The sequence below is a fragment of the Nicotiana tomentosiformis genome, chromosome 9 (assembly GCF_000390325.3).
Source record: "Nicotiana tomentosiformis chromosome 9, ASM39032v3, whole genome shotgun sequence".
Classification (NCBI taxonomy): domain Eukaryota; kingdom Viridiplantae; phylum Streptophyta; class Magnoliopsida; order Solanales; family Solanaceae; genus Nicotiana; species Nicotiana tomentosiformis.
The window spans coordinates 67,045,824-67,061,090 of NC_090820.1; the positions used below are offsets into that span (position 1 = coordinate 67,045,824).

At 38.5% G+C, this 15,267-nt stretch overlaps 1 protein-coding gene across 12 annotated transcripts in view; it reads right to left on the reverse strand.

The window, feature by feature from the left end:
* Positions 1 to 255: 255 nt before the first annotated feature.
* Positions 256 to 15,267, reverse strand: part of LOC104121379 (uncharacterized) — a 70,507-nt gene continuing 55,495 nt past the window's right edge. For 5 of the 12 annotated variants that reach the window (XM_009633357.4, XM_018766605.3, XM_018766603.3 and 2 more), the window contains 12 exons: positions 14,512 to 14,583; positions 13,240 to 13,304; positions 13,029 to 13,131; positions 12,825 to 12,956; positions 11,921 to 12,064; positions 2,137 to 2,244; positions 1,985 to 2,035; positions 1,804 to 1,881; positions 1,610 to 1,720; positions 1,188 to 1,384; positions 935 to 1,004; positions 256 to 813 (listed from right to left, as the gene is read on the reverse strand). In XM_009633357.4, the coding sequence (XP_009631652.1) occupies positions 625 to 813; positions 935 to 1,004; positions 1,188 to 1,384; positions 1,610 to 1,720; positions 1,804 to 1,881; positions 1,985 to 2,035; positions 2,137 to 2,244; positions 11,921 to 12,064; positions 12,825 to 12,956; positions 13,029 to 13,131; positions 13,240 to 13,304; positions 14,512 to 14,583 (1,320 nt within the window). In that variant the 3' untranslated portion in view covers positions 256 to 624. Of the gene's footprint in view, positions 814 to 934; positions 1,005 to 1,187; positions 1,385 to 1,609; positions 1,721 to 1,803; positions 1,882 to 1,984; positions 2,036 to 2,136; positions 2,245 to 2,385; positions 2,681 to 10,942; positions 11,034 to 11,920; positions 12,065 to 12,824; positions 12,957 to 13,028; positions 13,132 to 13,239; positions 13,305 to 14,511; positions 14,584 to 15,267 lie in introns of those variants that run through there. The other 7 variants (XM_033652871.2, XM_018766606.3, XR_001966907.3 and 4 more) reach the window with 7 other exon arrangements.

Sequence of the window (15,267 nt, forward strand, 5' to 3'; positions counted from 1 at the left end):
TATAGTAAAGTGGTAAAAACTCCATCCTTAACCAAAGGTCGGGTTTGAACCCTGGGCATGGAGTCACCTATAAGAAGTCTTCCCAGTCAAATTTATAAGAAGTCTTCTCAGCCAAATAAAGGGAACAGAACACGCTCAGAAATGTATATAAACCGACTATTGAAATCCTCCTTCCAAGTGGTATAAGGTGTATCACCGAATATAAGGAAACGTACACCTACACCAGGTCCAATCAAATAGTGGATGCAGAGCATATATACACTTAAATGATTCTTTAAAAAGATATATTGAAATCTTCCTTTCAATGTAGGGTAAGGTACACCGAAAAAAGGACGCGTACACTAGAAACACTCAGTCAAATGATGGATAAAGAGGATATACACTCTTAGAAATGATTGACCGAAAAAAGGACGCGTACACTAGAAACTCTTTCAGTCAAATGATGGATACAGAGGATATATACTCTTAGAAATGATTGAAATCCCTTCAGAAATGTTGAGATACTCCTTTCGACTTGGGATAACATACACTAGGGTAAAGGAAATCCCACACAGGAGAACACCTAACAGGATGGCCCTGGAAATGAAGGCCATCTCCACAAAGCAGATTTACAAAACTAACACATTATATTTTCCGGAGGAATCCACGAACTTCAGTAAGAAAGTTATGCAGATTCTTTCTGAACTTCTGGTAATTTGGCCGATCAAGTGTGGAAGAGAGATTGTTAGAGTTTGTGAGTGATTGCAGTGCATTTGTCAACCTTGTTCTGAAAGCTGGGTCAGACTGGCTCTTTATTAGTTCACTTCCCAACTTCTGCACGAAATGTGAACTTGTTTTATAAGGGTATCACTTTGAGTAATAAAATTTCTACAAAAAATCATTTTAATAAAAAAAGAATTTATTTGTATACTGCTATAAAAAATGTGGATTATACCTGGTATAGACTTTGTTCAGAAAGGATTAATGGAAGAAGAGCATCTGCAGCTGAGCCAACCAGATCAGTGCTGAAATATATAAATAAATAAATAAAGAGAGAACAAAATACAAGGGCATTGTAACGTCAGAAAAATCTTTGAATGAAATACTAGTGGGCAATGACATCAGATACATTAACTATCGATTACTATATATTAATCCTGCAATCATTAAATCCTTCTGGCTATGTTTATGTTTTTTGTCCAATTCACCTGTAATCCTGAAAGAGGAGAAACTGTAGTAATGATCGAAGAAATTGGCTCAGAATCCCTTCCTGAAAGTTTCCTGTATGATCCTTGTAACCTGAAGCATGGTGACCTAGCCCCACTTTTCCAGCACATTTCTGCTTATAGTGGAAAGAAGCAAGTCCTTTTACAGCTCTTAGACACAAATCAATGACTTCTGCATCCTGTAATATAAACAACAGAAAACAGTGATCTTCGCTTCTAGCTCTAGTAGTAACATTAGGCATAACACAACTATGGAACTATTTCTTGTAATCATTTAACTAGCATGGTGGACAATTAGACCAACTTAAACTTGAAATGATGCCTAGACTCTCTCAAGCACTTCCCAGCATGAAACAGTATCTAAAACCATGTACCATGGACATCTTATTGTGTGGGAATGTTACCTGACACAGACCAAAATCAAGACTCGCAATGATATGAACAAAAGCTTCTCTGTTTAGCTGTGTAACCATTTCAGGGTACACCTCCAGCATATGTGATAGCAGTGAGAAGTACTACACGGATGAAATCAATTATTGATTTTACAACAGTTTATATACGGTTAATATCAATGCAGGAAAAAAAGGGAAAAGCCTACATCAAGACAAAGCTTGGGGTACTTGAGCAGGTCCAAACTTATCAGAGGGGTAACTATGTGAAGACCCATATATACCACCTGCAATGGAATTTCTTTGAGATTGTTATATAGCATCATGAGGTTGACAGTGTACCTTGGGAGGAAAAATAAAAAGTAACAGAAGAAACTGCATGAAAACCACCTGACATATATTTGTCCCATGAGCCTCAATAGGTTCTGATGAGAAGTCAACCTGCAAATAAAAGTTATATCCAGGTCACCTTACACGTGGAATATACACCAAAGAAAAAGATGAAAAATAACCATGATAAGATAAAGGAGCGTAGAAAACACCAGATCTTTCGAACATAGACTAGCAAGTAATTGGAGTAGAGCACGTAGATCCTTGTATCGTTCGGTATCAGCTTCACTCCGTAAGCTGCTTGAAATGCTCAGAGATATCTGAAGGCACATTGGATCATTCAGGACAACATGTTCTCATTTTCCATAAAACAGAAAATAATTGCAAACACATTGTTATTTATACAAAGGGATGTTGTACTCTGTTGCTGCTTCACTAAGATGGCGTGATGATTGACATACCGGGATGGGGTGCCAAAGGGGTGACCATGGCACTGATGGTTTGGGAAATGCAACAGCAGGGCTGGGAAAAGGGAACAGGTGGAGGGAGCTGTGAAGGGTGCGCAGTTAGGTTGGAAAAATAAAATAAACAGGGAAAGCTTTTATTTGTTTGTGAAATCGTAAAGACCAGCTTCCAAACTGCCCAACCTGAGAGCAAACAGCTAATGTGTTCCACTTATTGACCAATTGGTCCATGACCACTGGATGCCAAAGTGGAGCGAAAGCTAATGTGTTCCACTGGATGATCTCGTAATTCCTACAGGGTGGAGACGATGGAGTTCGTCAATGGAATATTCATGGACCATCGGACAAATTAAGTGATTCTAATAATTCAGGAACTGAATCTATGTTTATCCTCGAGGTCAGACTAATTTCTGAATCTTGGTCGCATATTTTAAACCCGATTTTTTTTATTTTATTTTTATAATGGTAACAAGTTTTATAAATGAGTAAAATATTTACAAGAGATTGTGTGAGCCACAATCAGACCCCAAAAGATCCGAGACTGCGTAGCCTATTCTGTTCGATTACATTTCTTCTAGCAAATCTAGTAAAGAATGTACATCCTCCCTATAGCTCTCTTTGCACCAAAAATGAAATAACAAAAAACGGTTAAGTTTAATTTTCTGGTAAGAGCTAGGCCTATCTTCAAAAACTCTGGCATTCCTTTCCTTCCATATGACCCACCAGATGCAAGCAGGAACTACTTTCCACCATTTCTTCTGTTTAATATTTGCCTCTCCATTGTTCCAGCTACTTAGAAGAGATGCAGTGTTATTGGGCATTGTCCAGGAGATTTCAGCCAAATTAAGATAGTAATGCCAAAGTTGAGTAGTGACTGGACAGTGTATAAAGAGATGGGAAACTGACTCCCCATCTTTGCCACATAGACTACACCTAGCATGTAGCTGGATTCCTCTCCTAATAAGATTATTCCGAGTTAGAACAGCTTCCCTTGCTACTAACCATGTGAAGCATAAGACTTTTGTGGGCGCCCTGAACCTCCAAATTTGTTTCCATGGCTCCTTTAGTATGGTTAGGAGTATTGTTGATGAAATGATAAGCAGATTTCACTGAAAAGGATCCTTATTTGTGACCCTTCCACATTAAAGCATCTTCCGCTTCCGTGAGACCTTGGAAGGCTTCTAAGGTCTCCCAAAAATCTGCCACACTTTGCAACTCCCAGTCATTTAAGTTCCTTCTGAATACAATGTTCCACTCATGTGTGGATTTTGCTTCTGCTAAAATTCTTGGATTCGCAGCTATAAGTCTGGAAACTGATCTTTCAGAGGAGTGTGCCCAAACCATGTGTCACACCAAAAGAGAACTCTTCTTCCATTTTCAACCTTGATACTAGAGTGATCAGCAATGAACCTCCATTGTCCCCTAATTGTTTTCCATACACCAACTCCATGTGGGGATGATACTGGTTTGGTGCACCAGGGTCCTCCATGGCCATACTTCTCTTGTATCACCCTTCTCCATAAAGTTGTTTCCTCCAAATTATACCTTTATAACCATTTTGCAAGTAGACTGTTGTTTTGCGCCTTTAGGTTTCTGATACCTAAACCACTTGCCTGCTTAGAACACAAAAGAGTATCCCATTTGACTAAGTGAATAGTCTTTTTCTCACTATTTCCTTCCCAAATGAAATTTCTTCTTAGGGAATCAATCTTTTTCCTCATCTTAGTTGGTATTGGGAATAAGGACATCACATAGGAAGGTAGTGCATCTAAGACACTATTCACCAGAGTCACCGTGCCTCCAAGTGACAAGTATTGACTCTTCCATCTTGAAAGTCGTTTTTCACTTCTTTCAATCACCCCTTGCCAGATTTCTTGCGACTTGTTTTTGGAGCCCAAAGGAGGGCCTAGATATTTAGTAGGTAGGTTCTCTATTCCACATTCCAGGATATTAGCCAAATTCTGTATGTTTGGAACTTCATTTACCTGATATAGCTTACTCTTTCCCCAGTAAACATGTAAGCCTACAACAGCTTCAAAGGTTGTTAATATCAGTCTGAGATGAAGCATCTCTTCTGGTTGAGTTCCCATGAAAATGATAGAGTCATCTGCATATAGGAGATGTGAAATCTCTAGGCTGCAATTTTCTCGGTTAGACACCTTGAACCCCTTGATCCAGCCATTTGACTTTGCAATGTTGATCATTTGATTCAGCCCTTCCATTGCCATCAGAAACAAAAAGGGGGATAAAGGATCCCCTTGCCTTAACCTCCTTTGTGAAGAGAAAAAACCTTGGGGTGAGCCATTGATCAAGATAGAGAATTTTACAGTGCTAAGACAGAAACGGATCCAGTTAATCCATTTAGTTCTGAAGCCCATATCAGACATTAGTCTCATAAGGAACTTCCAGTTGACATGGTCGTAGGCCTTCTCTATATCCAGCTTGCATAGAACACCTAAAACTTTGCTTTTGAGTCTCAACCACCTCATTAGCAATAATAGAAGCATCCATGATTTGTCTTCCTTTCATGAAGGCCATTTGATGACCTCCAATGAGCTTGTTAATTACAGTCTTCAGCCTCTCAATTAAGACTTTGGTTATAATCTTGTAAACACTTCCATTCAAGCTAATTGGCCTAAAATCTTTAAGTTCTCTAGCCTCATTCTTCTTTGGGATAAGAGCCACATAGGATGCATTTAAACTCTTCTCAAAGTATTCATTAGAGTGAAAATTCTTCGGGGTCAACATGACATCTTCCTCGACTGTTGGCCAGCATTTCTGGAAAAAACCCACGGTGAAGCCATCAAGTCCTGGTGCTTTGTCTGAAGCACAGGACTTGAGGCATTCCACCACTGCCTGTTCTTCAAACTCTCTTCGTAACCATATACTTTCCTCCTCTGTTAAAAAGTTCCTCCTAGCAATTTTGTAATTTGGCCTCCATATTTCAGGTTCAGCATACAACTTCTGATAGAAGTCTATGATTTCCTTCTTGATTTCTTCAGAGTTTGTGGTAGTCTGCCCTTGCACCCCCAGCTTATCAATGTGATTATATCTCCTATGTGCATTAGCCATTTTGTGGAAGAACTTCGTATTCTTATCCCCTTGTTTCAGCCATAAGGTTCCGGACCTTTGCTTTCATGTTGTCTCTTCATGTTTGGCTAACTCCTGAATTTCTAACATAAGGCCAGCCTTTTCCAATAATTCTCCTTCAGTGAGCCTTCTGCTTTCTTGAATCTGATCAAAGATTGAGATGTTACTGAGAATCTTCTTCCTATTCTCTAGACTGCCATACTCCTTATTCCACTCTTTTAGCTTAGTTTTGAGGAGCTTTAATTTGGTAGCTAGCACAAAATCTAGCCTACCAACAATCACAAAGGAATTCCACCAAGTCTGCACTTTTGAGGGAAACTCTTCAACATCTAACCACCAATTTTCAAATTTAAAATAAGATTTGTTAAGTTCCCATTCCCCACATTTCAAAGAGATTGGTGCATGATCAGATATTACTTTTGGGAGAAGGCTCTGTCTGTTAAAACTAAATTCCCCATCCCACTCCATAGAGAAGAGAAATCTATCTATTCTAGAAGCACATTCAGGTGACATGGCTCCAGGTGAATTGGCCCCCCCAGAAGTGGGGGATCAATCAATTCCAGTTCTTCCACAGTTTCTGAAAAATCTGCCATTGCTCTACTATATGAGTTCCTATTTTTCCTTTCATTTGCAAATCTGGTGGTGTTGAAATCACCACATACCACCTCATTTCTATTACATAATCCTTTCATAGTACCCAACTCTAACCAAAGATCTTTTCTTTCCACTTTGCATGGAGCATACACCCCAGTCAAAGCCCATAAGAAACTATCTAACACAGAGCTAAAGTTACAAGTGATAGAATATCTACCCTTTTCAACTAGTTCCCCCTTCCATTCTCTTTTATCCCACATAATTAAGATGCCTCCCCTTGTCCCTTTAGCTTCTAGCTTTATATGATCAATCCACCTACCGCTACCAGTTGTTCCGCAATACCATCACAATCCCCCTCAATCTTCGTTTCTTGCAGACAGTAAATGTTTGCCCTCCACTCTTTGAAAGCTGATTTTATCAACTTCCTTCCCTTCCATTCTCTCTTATCCCACATAATTAAGATGCCTCCCCTTGTCCCTTTAGCTTCTAGCTTTATATGATCAATCCACCTACCGCTACCCAGTTGTTCCGCAATACGCAATACCATCACAATCCCCCTCAATCTACGTTTCTTGCAGACAGTAAATGTTTGCCCTCCACTCTTTGAAAGCTGATATTATCAACTCCCCCCCCCCCCCAATTAAGACCATTTACATTCCAGAAAATTATGTGTATCTTCATCAACTTTTAATGAGTAGTTGCCTCCCTCTGTTCCTTGGGATTCCATCTTTGTACTTCACTCCAACCTTCAGATTCTTCCTCTTATAAACTACTCCTAATTTTGGTGAAACCACTGTACTTTTGTTTTTTGTTTGCATCATTGCTTTCATCTCCTTTTTCCTACCGTCTATCTTCAAGAATAGAGTCATAGCTTCCCATTCGCATCCTTCAAAGCTCACACCGTATGTTTTGCTCATCTTTCCAATGTTTCTTTTGATCCATGCAGGAACATCTAAATCACAGGTATGTGGGTGCACCTCGGTTCTACTATATCAATTTGTTGGTGTTGAACCAATTGCATGTCTGATTCATCAGTAACGCCTTCGCCTTCAGAGAGACAGTCTACAAAGACTGTCTGTGCGTCTTCATCCTCTAGGTCACTTTGTATGAAATTAACAAGAGGAAGCTGAGAGTCTAGGTTCTTCCCAACTGGTCCTTCATGTTCCTCTCCCTCTGTGGATGGTGTTGTGTTGAGGATCTGGTTTGCAGATTGTTTGAGAGAGGAGTTTGTTCCTGAGTTGATTGCGATCCTCCATTGTCTGTTGTTCTCCAGGGATTATTTCTGCCACCAGAGTTTTTATTTGTGCAAGAAAACTTTCGAGACTTCCTCCCACAGCATTTAAGTTTAAAGATTTAGGGTTGTCTTGATTTGTGATGATTGGATTGGGCTTAAAATAGCCCTTTTCTCCTTCCTTGATTTGATTCTCATTAGGCCCATCTTCAGTTGGCCCAACAAAATCCTTCACTCCCACATGCCTCTCATGTGATTCACTTAGTTGGCTCACCACCCCTCTGTCACCCTTGGAGTGAGGCTCCCTATGAAAACCCACTCCTGGGATAGCAACAGAATTGGGCCCATTCTCCACAAACTTACAAAGCCCCATCCCTTTTCCTTTTGCCCACCCCGGCCCAACATGTTTAAAAACACCCTTAACACCATTGACTACCCCTAGAGAACCACTACCCCTTATAACCGCTGGATTATAAGATGTGTCAGCCTCGACTGTTCCCTCATCAACTTCTATCCCATCACTGTCCTTCTCATCTACCCTACTAATCACCCCTACCCTGTATAGACTAACCACTTCCTCCGATTGCCGGAAGAACACCGGAGTTTCACTCCATACCGGGATTGTAAAAATCAAGCCTTCGTATTCGATCTCAACCTTAGCAGGAATTAATTCCGGTGGTCCTTTAACCTTTAACCGGGCCCATCTCAAATGGTTTCTAAGATCAGTCTCCTCCTCCGTTTCCAACCACCCCCCGCATTTATCGCCGATTATTTTCATTACCTTCTTGTTCCATAGTTGTAGAGGAAGGCCCAAGACTCTAATCCAAGTCCAGTCAAATTTTTTAGTGGTTGGAAAGCACCCGGCCGGTGGACTCCACCACTCCAGCCTGAGTTTACTGTTTTGCCTTTGCCAGCGACCCACCAGAACGTGTTCCGCCAATTTCCTTGAGGGGAATTCAAAAAGGAATTGAACTCCATTCATGTCATATACGTTGAAACCATGAGCAACCTTCCAGGTTTGAGCGGCCCATCTACGAACATCATTTCTTGTCGGAGGCTCAGCCTGACCAGCAAAACTACCCACCAAGCATCTTTGCAGCATTTCAGATTCATCTGAAGATTTGCCACCAGTTATTCTGATCAGATTGTTTGAAGAAGTCGCTGATTGGAGACACTCTTCATCTGTTCTCCATTTGCTCTTATCTAGTGCCTCTTTGTATGATTCTTCTCCAGTTAGTTTCTGTAAATTCCTCCCGTAAGGAACCTTTGTGGCCGATGGAGTACTATTAATGAGATTCTCAATATTCCTAGCATTTTCGTACCACTCTGCATATGGAACATTCTCTGGTAGAACAATAACTGCTATTCTGTGACCCTGTACTGAAATTAAGCATATAAATCTGCCAAATTTATTATATTTAAGAGAGTCATAAATGTCTGTGATATGGTCCCTACTCTTCCATGTTTTGAAGATCCTTCCCCTACACATTGAGGCTTCTTTGAGAATTTGACAGACCCACAGAGATAGTTTCCTGCTTAACATCATCTTTCGTTTGACATACTTATTACTTTCCACCCATTCAAACCAACTTTCAGCACCTTCATTGTAAGCTTGAATGTCAAAATATTTCCCCCCTGACCTGAAATAAATCTTATGCTCCATGTAAAAACAAAAGGACGAGATATATAAAAAGGTTGTAGCTTGTAACTGAGAAAGAAAGAAAGGCAAACTCCCCTCCGATGAACGTTCGCCGGAACTATCCTAAAGTCCAGAAGGGACTTTAAGAGTTGCCTCGTAACACGTGCCTGGGAGCATATTAAGGATGACTGAAGAAACTTAGTCACAAAAAGCAAGTGTATCTGATTAAAGATTTTGAGCCAATCTTCTTTAGGATAATTAAACATAGGGATTGTGGCAATATAATTGCATTTCTGATGTCAATATAATGTAAAGCTTGTTAATGAAAGTAGAATATTTTTGCATATTAATTGTTTTTTTTTGCTTAGTTTTATCACAAAAAGAAGGAAAATAGGGGGAATAAATAACCATGAGCACTTAACTACAACGTATCTATCTGCACAAATATGCACATTTAGGCTGGGGTTGGGGATACAAGTAAAAGTGTATTACCTTACATTATTTCCACTTAATAATCAAGTACTTATTTTGTCGTTTTATTCACCTATTATGAACGAAGGGGCACCAGATGGAGATAAGTCAAAGACAAGTAGAACATAAGAAAGAAGAAAACATGGCCATCAAAGATCAAGATTTGTCCTTATTTCTTTTGAACTTATCAGAAAAAGCAGGCTTATATTTCTAGTACTACCTAGTGTTACTTGTTATCTTGGCTTCGGTCTTCTCTTTTTATCTTGTTGTTGTTACTACTTTACTTCTTTTCATCTTTTTTAGCCGAGGGTTTATCGGAAATAACCTTTCTGCCCTTCCAGGGTAGGGGTAAGGCTGCGTACATCTTACCCTCCCCAAACCCCACTTGTGGGAATTCACTAGGTTTATTGTTGTTGTTGTTATCAGAAAAAGCGGGAGCATAGCTTTGCCAGTTCTTAAAAACAAACTTCCGTATAATTTTGCTTAGTTAGTTGTTGTTGTTGTTGTTGTAATATGTGTAAACTGCATATGGATAAGAAACTGCACTAATAACTCTTCTTTTAGCTTTTTAAGAAATAAGCAAATTTTAAAACAAACTACAAAGGAAGACTCCTAAAAAACAAGGAAGAAGCTGTGTAGTGAGCGACCTGAGAGGGCAAGGTAGAGAGGAGAAACGGAGAAGTAGGGACTAAAACGGCTTCTTGGGTGTCTCATTTAAAAAGTTTCAAAAGATCTTTCCTCTATGTGTCAAAATTGAAGGACGCAGAAAAGCGCCAAGGTTTATTGTTGCTACAAGGGAAAAGAGCGAACTTTATTGGAGAAAGGCACAAATAAAAAAATGTATAACCAATGCAAGAAAAATAAATATAAAAACAAACAATTATATGGTCTAAGGAATTCAAAATCCTACACTAAGGTGAACTATATGAGAAAAATATCGTGTCAATTAAGTTAAGAAAACATTTTCATAATCCTGATTATTCAGATGCAAAAATGCTTTGAGCTTCTACTTCAGCTTTACTCACTAGTTTTCATATTCAATACTTCCATATTATTAATCGTAATAAATTCATTGATGCTGTTATGTTAACAACTAACATATCACTCGGTGTTATTGTTTAATGTCCCCTCTTCAAGATAGAGTTATAGGCTATGAGGTACATGCCATGCCACCTTGATGCCAGCAGTGAGGTACCATAATAGCCTTTAAAACAATCGAGATATTAGAACTCATAAAATAAGGGTGAGAAATTAGAATTCATAAAAGATAGCAGTGTGTAATAATCACAATTAATCTTAATTCTGAAACTAAAAGTATACCAAAGTGAAAAAACAACAAATTACTGAACAACATCTACAAATAGCGCACAGCTTATGTGTATTATGTTTGAGTTGACTATGCTTATAAAAACAGAAACTTGTGAATAGAATAACAAGAGATTAAAGGGCAGCCCGGTGTACTAAGCTCCCGCTATGCGCGGGGTCCAGAGAAGGGCCGGACCACAAGGGTCTATTGTACGCAGCCTTACCTTGCGTTTCTGCAAGAGGCTGTTTCCACGGCTCGAACCCGCAACCTCCTGGTCATATGGCAGCAACTTTACCAGTTACACCAAGGCTCCCCTTCAAGAAATTGCAATTGTAAATAGCTTATGTCACAAAAATAATCCTACATTGTTATTTTTAAATAAAGGTGAGGAAGTTTTGTGTTTTCATCCAACAACTCTACCAATTGAGGACAACAAGGTGGTTTAGTATGAGTCAATTTTGTAACAATTCTCAAAATCTTCCTCCCCATAAAAGACTTGTAAGAAAATAGAGGTTGACAGGTGAAATATATCAGATGTGCAGTTATCTCTTTTAATTCCACTGTTCCACTTTCTATTCTCAGTATGTTATATTCTTGTTTTTTCTCCAATTTACATCTATTTTTCAGACGCTTTTAACATAATTTCCAATATTCAGACTCTGGCGTGTGCCCAAGAATCTAGTTCCAATTACTACAGGATATACTAAAGACACTAACATTAAAGTAAAGAGCAAACTAAAAATATATCAGAAAAAAGGAATTCCTTTAGGCAATAACTTCAGCACTAAACCAGATGAATAATATATATGATCTATATTTTTCTAATCCACCAAAAACGCCTCCGCACACATGTTACGATCCGTCGAAATATGCTTTATTTTTGGAGGGTCGGCACACACCCGGCGGCATTTTTGGAGGACCCGAGCAACTTAGCTGATGATTGGTTAGACTCACTAGAATGGTAAGCTTTGCAAAAGAATTTGTAGTTAGATTTACTTAAGCAGCCAAACCCTAATTAATAAAGAACATTTGTTTCTGGTCTGGTGACAAACTTTAGGCTTTATGTTGGAGGTGTAACATTGTAACAATCATGGTTATGAAATAATTATACTACTTATTACAGGTAAATATCTCTTCCAACTTCTGCTAGAAGAACCGGGTAACATGTTTAAATCGTAGAAAGAGGCAATGATAAAATTACCTTGCCTATATTGTGGGAAGAGTAAAGCTGAAGTAGGCGCATACAGAATTCAACAACAGTAGCCGTTTCACGATCTTCTAGGTAAATGATTTGCCCATCCACCCAATCAACCACAAATCTGAGTAATAGATACACAACTGTGGACTAAAGAAAACTGGAAGATTAGACAGGCTTATTTTATTGCATCAGAATTCATACAAAGAATGGCGTGGTGATTGATTAAAATCTTTGACATGTTAGGCCAATCATCATCGAGCATCAACTAAAGTTGGAACACTTAATTGGACCGAAAACCAGCACCTAGGTAGAACGAGAAGTTGAGTGAAATATCAAACCCTTTTTTCACCTTTATTGGAAAAATAAGCTTTCTTTGGCCATAAACTCCGAATTATTAATATATAGTATAGTGGTCCTAATGACTTTGGCATCTTTTTTTACCCTACAAACCAACTGCAAATTTGATTTTCAAGCATTTCTGAAATTGAAGTGTCGTTCTCTGGTTTTTAGCCTTGGCAGTTGCCAGCATCAGAAAGTCTGAAATTGATGAATACCAATCAAAATATAGGTTGGTGCTGGATAAGTATAAGAAAGACCACATGTAACATTTAATCCACACAAGATTTCAATGTGCTGCCAAGGATCAGCAGCTGAAGAGCATATTGAACAGTAAAATGATAACAGGCACTGTTCAAGGTTTTATCTCGATTCCAAGGGGATACAATTTTAGGATGACAATCAAGCAGCACTGGATATCTTGATTAGGTTTAGCAACATGGCAACTCAAGCAACCATATCAACCACATAACTTTCTTGGTATAATGACAACATGAACAGCTTTAGCTCAAAACCAAGCTTCCAAAGCATCTGTTTGAAATCAACAGTTACTATCTCATAGAGTTTATACCTCGTGCTTGTAAACTTCCATAAATGTCAAGAGTGGATTAAGTACTGAATAACCCATCTCATAAATAGCTCTCTGCGATCGAGGTTCTGTTGCACTAGCAGCACCGCGAAGCCGCTCTAACAAGCAACTGACCTATACATTATCAGAGATTTACTAAGAAAATAATTGTCTAAAAGAAATTATTATTTTCCGGACTATTCTTACAAATAAAATAATGTCTGGCTGTTCAGCTACATGTTTTAGATCACTGCGGCTCGAGAGTTCCACCAGATAAGCTGTCATATGGTTTGTCAGATTTCTCACATACCTAAGAACAATTGTAATGACAAGCCATCCGATATTTATAAATTCAACAAGTTAAGAGAAACAAAAATGGAAAAGAAAAAAAAGAACAAACCTCTAGATATATACTTACTGGCTAGAGGCCTCTGGAATTTTCATGCCAGAAGCTGAAAGAACAAGGGTTTGAGCAAGTGAACGCTGTAATGAGACAAAAAGAACAGTTTAAATTGGCTGGAAATAGCAATTTAAAGCGAACCCATGTCTGGTGTAATGGCATATTGGTACATGAAGCTATGAGAACCTACAGAAACATAAGATGCCTGCCCCCATGGTATTGAGAGGAAAAACAACACAAAAAGAGTATAGAAGAGAGAAAGCCCTCCTCAATCCAAGCTCCATAGAATGGAGAAGGCTTTAAGGCCTTCTTTCTCTTCCAATGTAAAAAGATAGCAAAAGCTAAAGTAAGCAGCTTACTTTTCCGAACATATTGTCCCTGCCAAAAAATAAAAAACGAAGCAAGAAGAATGATGCACAAATGTAGTGCCTAAGACTCCTACATAGGGAACACCTCTTGCACATTGTTGTTAATCAAGTCAATGAGCTTCTTGTACATTTTCACATGGTATCAGAGTCTCTACGATCATGGTAGAGACTCAAATAGTTTCCGCTACTGCGAGGTGATATCAGCAAATGTATGCCACCCCTGGGCTAATATTTCTTCTTTTGTTCTTCCTTTGGGCGCTCAACGACGATCCTCTCTCCTAGAACCGGTGTTTTTAGCTCCAGACCAACTGTTCAAGGTGCCACTCCTCTCTCTAAGATTACGCACCGTTCATCTCTTCGGCAAGGGGCTTTACTACTTTTTATGAGACCGACATCCTCAGTCATTGTTCTGCTAATACAAGTTATGCTGATAAAAGTCTAGAGATTTACAATTGAGAATAGATTTCTTTCGCTATGTAGCGCAAGAACCACTTTCTTTTTTTGTGCTGTTACCAGCAACTTTCCAGAGGAGAGAATTCTAGCACAGATTTTCTTTTTGATGATTGTGAAATATTCCAGCGAGATTTAGGTGTGAAACTTTCCATGTTTTCAAAACAATCAAACTCCCCGCTTTTTAAAAAGGGGCAAGTTAGAATATTAAGAGAATACGTATCTAGATTCATACACGTCAAGATTCACTGTATTTAAATTTCAAAAATCATATAGAATGTTCTATAGAATATCTTAGGATATTCTGCATTCAATTATAGAATGTTTAACTTATTCATATAGGGAATATCACCTTCCATATTATAAGTATCCTAAGACTCCTATGTAGGGAGAACTTCTTGTACATTGTCAATCATGTCAATAAGCTTCTTTTTATTTTCACAAAACAAAATCATAAGCATGGGTTTGATACCTGGTGAGCAGCATTTAGCGAGAATAGAGTTCTTTCATTTGCAAAAGCATTTGCCAGCTCACGCCAAGACTCCTACAGGACAAATAATCAAACTGGGATAAAACAAACATTCCAATCTTTAGTCTTGAATACAAATCCAAGGTGAATTTACTGTTCCAGTATAATGAAATTAAGCCGATCATAAATTCACTCTCTAACCATTTAAATATTTCGAGTGCAACAAATTATCATACAGAATATCTGTTAACAAATGGACCTTGGACTTAACTCAACACCGACTCAACCCCGAAAGCTAGCTCATGAGATGAGTATTGTCCAAGATTATATAAGGAGACCAATTTCTCATTCCACAACTGATGTGGGACTTCTAACACCACTGCACACCTAGGACTGGACATTTGAAGCGTGAACAACAATATGGGAGCCCAACATCGAGTAAACCAAGAATTGGGATGAGTCTGGCTCTAATACTATATAAAGAAATGAAACAAACACAGGAGAAAGAATGAGAAAATGTATTGCTTCCTTCTCCTCCTAAGCTATTGGGTGTTTAAACCGTACATGTACCTATTCTAAACTAGGAAAGAAATTAAGGCTACATAATTACATATAAACAGTATATCCCTAATTGATTCTACCTAATATACATAATAACAACATCAATACCCTTTATCTTAATCAACATCTCCATTTATTGCAGATGAGATAGGATTAAACAATAATAAATAACTACAGAGATAGGACTAAGAACTAAAA